Consider the following 9,221-nt stretch of genomic DNA (forward strand, 5'->3'; position numbering starts at 1 on the left):
AATTTGGAGATATATCTAATACAGATATTTATGTCTCTTTTATTTATATCGCATTACTTTTCAATTCATTTTTTTGGTAGGAAATAAGAATTATATAATATTAAGAATTCTTATAGGAAATAAGAATTGATATATATCTAAACAAAAAAGGAGCAAGCCACGTAGGAAACTACTTGCCGTCTCGTTAAGTCATGTAGAAAAGAGAAAACATGAAGGGATAAAAATAAGAATACGACTTTATTATATAAATATATATATATATGATGTTATAATATTATTTCAAATAAATTTTTCTAAATAATCCCATACCAAAACACTGTTTTTTTTAATATAATAAACACTGCTTGTTTATTTATTTATAGAATCAAAAAGTTAAAACGGCCGGTGAACTATGTTTGCTGTATCCTTGGGATCATCCTACACATAAATGCTTAGGAGAGGGGTTGGAGCAAATTGCTAAAATTGCTGCGCTAATTAATGAGTAGTTGATAGGAGCAGCGAGCAAATTAAAATAGCACACAGTAAATGTAAAAAATCAGCGGTTGGGAAAAGGGGAAGGAAGAAGACAAATCACGTGACATGGACGAAAAATAGAAGTGGAAAATGGAGATAAGGAACGTGTCGGGACATGTGGCAGTTACCATTCGCCTGGCCCGTTTTTTCTGGATTTTTGTTATTATTCGGCTGCCAATTTAATTCAAGCCACTCCTCAATTTGAATAAAAAAAAAAAAAAAGGCGTCTTGGATCTTCTCCCTCTGCTCTCCTAGCCTCGGCGTTCTTCCAACTCTTCTCCTAGTCCTAGTCTGTCTAGTCAAGCGTAGTAGTGGCATCACATTTGTGTATATCTACTAGGAGCAGTACTGCTAGTCAAAAGCAGTCGGGCGCTTGGAGGACACTCTTCTTCTTCTTCTTTCTTTCTTTCTGCTTCGCTTTGTTGTTGGAGTGAGTGAAGAAGACGGCGGCAATGGCATTATACGCACCAAAACATGCCAAACTCTGCACCTCCGCCGCTTATTCTAGTAACCCTTGTCGGGTTCAGTGTCTGCTTCACTCCTCCGCGCGATCCCTGTCCTTTCTCAACTCCACTGCTGCTCCCCCTCTCTTTCCCTATCTCTCTTTCAACAAGCCCAACTATCCCCCTTCCTCCTCTTTTTCTCCCCTGTCCGTCACGGCCTCTTCTCCCTCCTCTTCTACCACCCTTGCTCAATCCCAAGGCCTCAATGTAATTCCGTCCCCCTTTCCCTTTCTTTTTCGCTACTCCCCCACCCTCCGCACCCAGCATTCTCATTAGTCTTACTCTCTCTCTCCCTCACTAATGTCTTCTACATTCCAATACAGATTAAATTAATACCCACCAAGCCGATCGAAGGTCAAAAAACTGGTACAAGTGGCCTCCGCAAAAAGGTTCGCCCCCTCCTTTATTGCCAACTTCATTGTTTAAGTTTTTGCTTTCCTTTTTCCCTTTTTTTTTAATATAAAAAATCTTTTTGAATTTGTTGCGTATTTCCTCAGGTTAAAGTGTTTATGCAAGATAATTACCTTGCCAACTGGATTCAGGTTTCCTGTTATTTTCTTTTTTTGGATATGTATTTACCGTCGTATACATTCTGGAATTCAAATGAGGATTGTGTGTAATGTTCAGGCATTGTTTAATTCGTTGCCACCCGAGGATTATAAAGACGGAGTCTTGGTTTTGGGAGGTGATGGTCGATATTTCAATCGTGAAGCCTCTCAGGTAGCATTGTAGGACTACAATTTTTAAGTGGGAGATGGCCTTCCTGGGGTCATTATGGTTGCTCTGTTTCTGCTTACCAATTTCGGTCTCATTTTTCATTTTTTTTTTCCAGATAATTATCAAAATTGCTGCAGGGAATGGTGTTGCTAAAATATTGGTTGGCAAGTGAGTGCCTTAACAAGAGCTGCAGTCAATTCATCAAGCTGCTTATTCCAATTCTTCCCTCTTTATATTTCAGTTCCAATTCATGCTGTTTCCTTCCGGTGGCAGTTTTCTAGATTAACTCGTTCTATAGGTTTTAAAACTTTTCTTTTTTCTCGTTTCCTGCAAATAATGGCATTAGTGTTGGATTTTATTGGTTTTCCTATTAACAGAACTCGTTATTTATTGATCATTAAATTTCAAAAGCCAATACAGTAGGCAGATCCAAAGTGCGCACACTTTCATATTTCATCCTGCTTAATTATTCATGAGTCAAAATTTTTCCACATGACGTATATACAGCATTCCTTAATCTAGAGAGATTGCTCTGAAAGCTGTAGCCTGTATGGTATGCATTATGTCCAAAAAACTGTATCCAGTCATTTTGGTTATATTATAATGTATTTCTTTGCAGAGATGATGATTAGTAATATGATGACCACACTTTTCATTGCAGGGAAGGTATATTGTCTACGCCTGCTGTTTCTGCTGTAATACGGAAGAGAAAGGCAATGTTCAATACTTTCTTGATCTTTGATTTTCTGGTGTACTTTAACTTGGAGATAATATATCCCCCTAATCATGTCTTTCCGCTATTCCTGTGCAATAAAACCATTATCAGGCTAATGGCGGTTTTATAATGAGCGCAAGCCATAATCCAGGTGGTCCAGACTATGATTGGGGTATCAAGGTTTGTCATTTTCATTCTCTTTTGTACATGAAAGTTGGGAAGGCCAGTTCCTTGTTATATATTAATAAAAAATCCAGTAGATTACTCTTTGTGGTATTCTTACACAGACAGCTGTTCCACAGCTAGTCTTCTTCAGTGATTTTATCCACCTCTCTTAGTGCATTTGCCTTTTCACTTTTGGAATGTAAAATGTGGTTTCATTTGGTTTTTGCAGTTCAATTACAGCAGTGGCCAGCCAGCACCAGAATCCATAACTGATAAGATCTATGGGAACACCCTTTCTGTAAGGACGCAATTTAATCTGTTTAACATATGAGATATCACCTGTCCTCAGCCTTTATGTTTCCTAAGTCTTAACCTACAAAATTTATTGTATTATTTTTCCGTACTTTGCAATCTTTTTCTGATTTCTTCAGATATCAGGCATGCTAGTTTAGTTGCTGAATTCTCTTGCTTTTTAAATAAAACTGATTTATCTGCTGAACTTACTAAAATTGAATGCTACATGGTTCTAGTTGGGAAGGACTTGCCTTGTGTTATTACTGCTCAGCTAAATTATTTGGATAAGTATTAAAATTGTGGGAAAAGTTTCCGTGTGCCTTGCAACTGACAAAATATAGTGTACAGTACAGTTTTTTTTGGTTCTGAAACTGTCATGACACTGAAAGTGGTTAAGCACCTAAATTTCAAACTGCACAAGTGTTATGCAGATTTCGGAAATAAAAGTGGCTGACATTCCTGATGTTGACCTCACTAGCCTTGGAGTTACAAAGTATGGGAATTTTACAGTGGAAGTGGTTGACCCAGTTGCCGACTATTTGGAGCTTATGGAGGTGAGAAACCAAAATTGTATCTTTACTAACTCAAAATGTTTTGAAGTAAATTTCCATGTTACATTTCTGTGGGATCTTGTGCAGGATGTATTTGACTTTTCACTTATAAGAAGTCTTCTCTCACGCCCTGATTTCAGGTGCTTTATCCCTTTGCGAACTATGTATTTACAATATAAGCATTATGTACCGTATGTATTCATATGTTATTTGTTTTCTGACCTCTTTTATGGCATTTGTTGGAGATTTAACGTCATTTTCTATTTTTGTAATATGTATTTTCTAGTGGAAGAGTTCATATTACTGGAAACTGTTATGTCCTTGCAGCCTTTAACCATTAGTGACGTGGAATGTGCACCATCATCTTTATCCTGCTTCTAATGGTGATGGTGCATTAAGTCTTACTTAAATATAGTCTCTTGCATAGCATAGCAATTGACATCTTGTCTCATGAATCCTTGCTGGAGTAACAATCTTCAGTGCTCATTCAAGTCTCTTGGCCTAATGCATATATACTTTTAATAGTGTATAAGATAGAAAAATCAATCTAAGTTTTTGCACAAGAAATGACTAGTGAGCCAAATTTCGATGTGAATAAGTAATTAAGCAATGGTCAAATGTGTTTGAGATTCCTTTCTTCCTTTGTTGCTATTGGTGTTTTATGTAGGATAGATAGCTATCTAAGAAACCAGTTATGCATGGTTATCTTATGAGGGGAGTCTTTAACAGGTAGCACTGAGGGTGGTAAAAATGTCATGACTCAATCTAGGACCTAAAGTAGCTTTGAAAGGGAAGTGAAATGCTTTTCTGATGACACGTCATGAATTTGATATTGGTGGTGTTATGTCACTAGTTGACTTGCTAAGGTGTGAGTTAGGGCTAGTCTTTTTTTGGTTTATTGGTGCTATGTGATAATAACGCCCTTCTTCTTTAGAAACTGACATGTCATGTTGAAGTTTGTGAAAAGTAAGGTTCTGAACTGTATTCATTGTGCATTAAAGTTCCTTTCGGACATGGCTGGATCCCATATGCAGATGCTTAGACTATGAATCTTTGAAACTCACGTATCACTTTGGAGTTACAATTCCGAATTCAATGTCATTGGTTCCATCAACAGAAATTCTGGTTATGTACATATCACGTTTACATATTGCTTTGGAGTTCCTCTTTCTGTCTTGGCATATTTTCCCTTATTTTTGTTTCTTCTCCGCCTGCTTCTCTTTTCTGAAGTTTCTGCTTTCTGTTACGAGCATTATGTATAATTGAAGACATGAAACATGAAGGATGACAAAAGATTACAATGGAGGAAAGAAGAATTTGTATTGAATTGCTTTATGTTCTGCTTTCATGCCAGATTTATCTTTGATGCAATGCATGCAGTCACCGGAGCATATGCAAAACCGATATTTGTGGACAAGCTGGGAGCTGGCCTTGTATGTTTACCACAATTGTTATATTCCTAAAACTAACAATTTACTTGCTAGCTGATACTTTGAGCTTCACATTTTAAAGAATGAAGAACAATTATTGAGCTGCATTTTGCATCATCTAGAATTCTGTTGCTAATGGAGTGCCACTAGAAGATTTTGGACATGGTCATCCTGACCCAAATCTGACGTAAGAAATAGATGCTTTCTCATTCTAGGATGCATATATTTAATTTCCTTAAAAGCAGAATTGACTTTTTTTTTTCTCCCCCCGAACAGATATGCCAAGGATTTGGTCAACATCATGTATGGAGAGAATGCACCTGATTTTGGAGCTGCAAGTGATGGTATGATTCACTAACAGTGCCAGTGGATAACTTTTTCTTGTTTTTCTGGTTCCTATGGTTGTTTATTATCTGTATCTTTTTCTTTTCCTACTCTATTCCAAAGTATATGAAACTTTGTGTATTGAGTTCATATCTTTTTTCAACGCATGCACAAGCACAAAATTCACTGACAAACTGGAAAAAAGAAGAAAAGAAACTTTACCAAATAACATGTATTACATTTGAAGATTGTCTCAGAAAACTTTCTGCTTGAAATTACTGAATCAGAAAAAAATTTCAGTATTAGGTGTTGGTATCACCTTATGTTTTACTAATTCATAGTCTTCATTGACGTCTGCACGTTGGCTAATAAGGTGCTTTAAGTTGAGAATTACTGACAAACATGTTCAGAAATTGGAAATTAATTTGGTTTTTTGCTCATGTTTAACCTTTGTTTTTCACGGAAGGGTTTTGTACCATCACTTTCAATTCTCTTGTTATTTAGATTTCTCCTTTTGGGAAGACATATACATATCCTATTTAAGTTTAAGAGAATACTACTGCTATGTGGACCTTCATTTTGTGTTAAAAAGAGAGTTTGACCACCTGCACAGGTTCAGACATGTAGCTGAAGACTTTTTTTATGGTATTATTCAGGAGATGGTGATAGGAACATGATTCTTGGCGGAGAATTTTTTGTTACTCCTTCAGATTCTGTAGCAATTATTGCAGCCAATGCGCAGGAGGCCATTCCATACTTTCAGTCTGGTCCTAAGGTAGGAAACCTTTATAGCTTTTTCAACATCTGTCCCCATGGACAAATGCATTTCTCCAATTTAACTAGTGGAGAATTTTCTGATAAATATAGGGTTTAGCTCGATCAATGCCGACAAGTGGTGCCTTAGACCGTGTTGCTCAAAAGTTAAATCTTCCATTTTACGAGGTATAAGATTTTTTTCTTTAACTTTTGATCCACTCATGTTACTAATTTACTTATGAGAGTCCTTTGTGTATTGATTTCTCTGTTTCTGTCGAATGTAGCCCTTGACAATGACCATGTTACTGCAGGTGCCCACTGGTTGGAAATTTTTTGGAAATCTTATGGATGCTGGAAAATTGTCAATTTGTGGGGAAGAAAGTTTTGGAACTGGTTCTGATCACGTTCGTGAAAAAGATGGCATTTGGTATTGTTTATCTTCTGATTTTTTGAGGTTTTTATTTTACTGAAACATTTACTAATAGATGTACATAAATGTCTTTTGACTAAGGGAAAGTTTTTATTAATGAAAAAGTTGAAAACTTCTGACTTCTGCCTAATGAGTAGCTGTTGATGCGAAGCCTTTGATATGATCACCTGAGGCTATATTGGTCATATTACTTATCTGTTGTACCAGCTAGTTTGCATGATGGTTTGAGGACTGCATATAACTTTCTGGCCTGTACATTTTTCTCCTCCATCTGCGTGATTAATGTCTTATTACGAGTCTTGACAGTGTGTGGTCTGACAATCTCAATCTAATTGTCTGTGTTGTGATTTTCTCTGGTTTATTTGTTTTAAGTTGAAAGGTTATTGGATCTTATTGGGATTGACTTTCACAATGTGCAATCCATAGGGCTGTATTAGCTTGGCTTTCCATTATTGCTTACCTAAACAAGGACAAGAAGCCAGGAGAACAGTTAATTTCTGTAGCTGATGTTGTGAAAAAACACTGGGCCACTTATGGGAGGAACTTCTTTTCAAGATACGACTATGAGGTGAACATCATCATATTAAATAATCTTTCAGTCCGCCATGCTTGCCTTTCTCAGGGTTCCTGTTACTAATGGTTGAACTAGCTTCTGTAACTTTTTTAAGTGTGGTATTGATTTAGCAACTTTGATTCAGGAATGTGAATCTGAAGGAGCCAACAAAATGGTAGAACATCTTAGGGATTTAGTTTCTAGGAGCAAGGCAGGTGACAAGTATGGTGAGCCTGCCAAGTTCATGCACTTTTACTATATAAATTTGACAAACTTGCATTATAAAAGCTGAAAGAGGTGTTTCATAATGCAGGTAATTATGTCCTTCACTTGGCTGATGACTTCAACTATACTGATCCAGTGAGTTGCAATCACCTTTGCTGTTTATAGTATTTTATATAGTATGTAACAAGCCAACAGTCAATAGTATTTTAGTGGATGACTAAAGTGTTACCCACTGCCTCAGGTGGATGGAAGTGTGGCATCTAAGCAAGGCGTTCGCTTTATTTTCACTGATGGGTCAAGGATCATATTCCGATTATCGGTCTGACATCTATAAAATTATAAAATATCTTGCTATATGGTGGTGTTGTTTATATGGCTGGCATTAGTTTAATGTTTACTTTCAGGGTACTGGCTCTGCTGGTGCAACCGTTCGGTTGTATATTGAACAATTTGAGCCAGATGTCTCCAAGCACAATTTGGATGCCCAAGCTGCACTGAAACCTTTGATCGGTAAGATTCCTATAATTTTGTCAACTTTAAGGCTTTTGAATTACCTTAATCTGAAAATATTTGGCATGATTATGCTTCAGATCTGGCACTGTCATTATCCAAGCTGAAGGATTTCACAGGAAGAGAGAAGCCAACTGTCATTACATAGAGCAGATTTTTGATGTTTTTGCATAAGAATCCGTTGAGTACTATATTAATCAAGGTAGAATAATCTTTCTTTCTCCTGGTCCTGAATACATGTTGTAAAATAGTACTCTCTCATACCGTGATTTTTAGAGATACTAATTTTCACGTGGAAGATATAGTTGAATATAATTTATATGAGGTAAGATACAGATGTTTTGATGGAAATAAAATCTTCCTGTGCTGATTTATTATTCTATCTTTACAGCCTCTCATTTTTTTTTTTTTTTTCCTATTTGGTTTGGACTTAGCTAACTAAACAGCTGCTTTATTTGACTTGATGCAAAAACACTTAAATCATCATTTTCATGACTAAATTTCTAGGGCTGTAAAGATTTATGCCCCACAATAGTTTGGCTGTGTTGATTCATCATACACCAATGCATACCTTTCCACAATTTTATTTAGTTCATTCATTTTGTGGATAAGATTTGATATACTTCTTCGTCTTAAAAATTTTGGGTCATCTTGGTCGAGACATTTTGCTCCTTTCATCGAAGAACAGACTAATCTTTGGTGTTGCTATTGCCGTAGTCTCTCTAACTGATGCGGTGGTGACATTTACCTCATGCACTGACCTCACGAAGAATAATCTTTACAAAATTGGTGCCATTCATAGGTTTTGAACCCCTTTTACTTGATAACCACCTTCTTCATTGATCCTTTTCAAGAAACGATAGAATGATGATTTAAGGATGACTATGATGTTGAAATGATGCCAGGGGTTTACTGGTGGTTTTGATCCTTGGAATCAAGATGAAATGATTGCGCTGCTTGCACTATTCAATCCCTTTTTAAGTTTAGTTTTATAAGGACCTTAAAGAAGACGAATAAGATGTCTGGCCCGTTAAATTAGATGTTGCAGTCTGATCTCTGAACCCGCAGGTTTCATCCAGAAGGGTATTATAGTAGGCAAAAGGAGAATGCAAGCTTCTCTTTTTGGTAGCAGTATTGATCTTCAGTGGCTAGTACAATTTATAACAGTAAAGTTTTACAGATTGGGGTTGGGAGACGGCTATTGGCGGTGGTATGTTTTGTTTTAGTATTATCGCCTGTCTCGTTACTTTCTACTTATATCTATTGAGCAACATTTCTTTCGCTGTATGGTCCAAATAATTGGTTCAAGTGGCAATGCCTGATTCAGCTTGAGCTTCAATAGGTGCGAGTTGACCAATTTGTTTGTATTGCTCTGACGTCTTATTGCTCCTTCCCCTCTATTATGGTCAGCGGTGGACCTTCCATTGCACTGCCAAACACTAGGTTTTGGTCCTCCAATTCAGAGTTTGGTAGGGTTTCAATGGGTGACAGTTAATCTCACTTGATTCTCTTTCTACTAATCATTACATGCTTGA

General features: G+C 36.8%; 1 protein-coding gene and 1 long non-coding RNA gene across 2 annotated transcripts; both read left to right on the forward strand.

The window, feature by feature from the left end:
• The first annotated feature begins 827 nt into the window (after nucleotides 1-827).
• Nucleotides 828-8,068, forward strand: LOC113725093 (phosphoglucomutase, chloroplastic). The gene is made up of 22 exons (XM_027248084.2): nucleotides 828-1,223; nucleotides 1,340-1,405; nucleotides 1,514-1,558; nucleotides 1,644-1,736; nucleotides 1,849-1,901; nucleotides 2,395-2,446; nucleotides 2,560-2,628; nucleotides 2,843-2,911; nucleotides 3,339-3,461; nucleotides 3,546-3,598; nucleotides 4,813-4,891; nucleotides 5,011-5,075; nucleotides 5,165-5,232; nucleotides 5,869-5,987; nucleotides 6,080-6,154; nucleotides 6,280-6,395; nucleotides 6,825-6,966; nucleotides 7,097-7,178; nucleotides 7,265-7,311; nucleotides 7,418-7,495; nucleotides 7,581-7,686; nucleotides 7,767-8,068. The coding sequence occupies exons 1-22, from the start codon at nucleotides 966-968 to the stop codon at nucleotides 7,832-7,834; spliced, it is 1,926 nt and encodes a 641-aa protein (XP_027103885.1). The 5' UTR covers nucleotides 828-965; the 3' UTR covers nucleotides 7,835-8,068.
• A 301-nt stretch (nucleotides 8,069-8,369) lies between these two features.
• LOC140032552 (uncharacterized) lies at nucleotides 8,370-8,787 on the forward strand. Its single transcript, XR_011836482.1, has 2 exons — nucleotides 8,370-8,488; nucleotides 8,592-8,787. It is a non-coding gene; the product is annotated as an uncharacterized lncRNA (long non-coding RNA).
• The last annotated feature ends 434 nt before the right edge of the window (nucleotides 8,788-9,221 follow it).

The sequence above is a fragment of the Coffea arabica genome, chromosome 2c, assembly GCF_036785885.1.
Source record: "Coffea arabica cultivar ET-39 chromosome 2c, Coffea Arabica ET-39 HiFi, whole genome shotgun sequence".
NCBI classification, from domain to species: Eukaryota; Viridiplantae; Streptophyta; class Magnoliopsida; order Gentianales; family Rubiaceae; genus Coffea; species Coffea arabica.

Coding starts and splice junctions, on each gene's coding strand:
- LOC113725093 (XM_027248084.2), top strand. CDS start 966: ATGGCATTATACGCACCAAAACATGCCAAACTCTGCACCTCCGCCGCT. Junction 1,406..1,513: donor CAAGTGGCCTCCGCAAAAAG/GTTCGCCCCCTC, acceptor GTATTTCCTCAG/GTTAAAGTGTTTATGCAAGA. Junction 1,559..1,643: donor ACCTTGCCAACTGGATTCAG/GTTTCCTGTTAT, acceptor TGTAATGTTCAG/GCATTGTTTAATTCGTTGCC.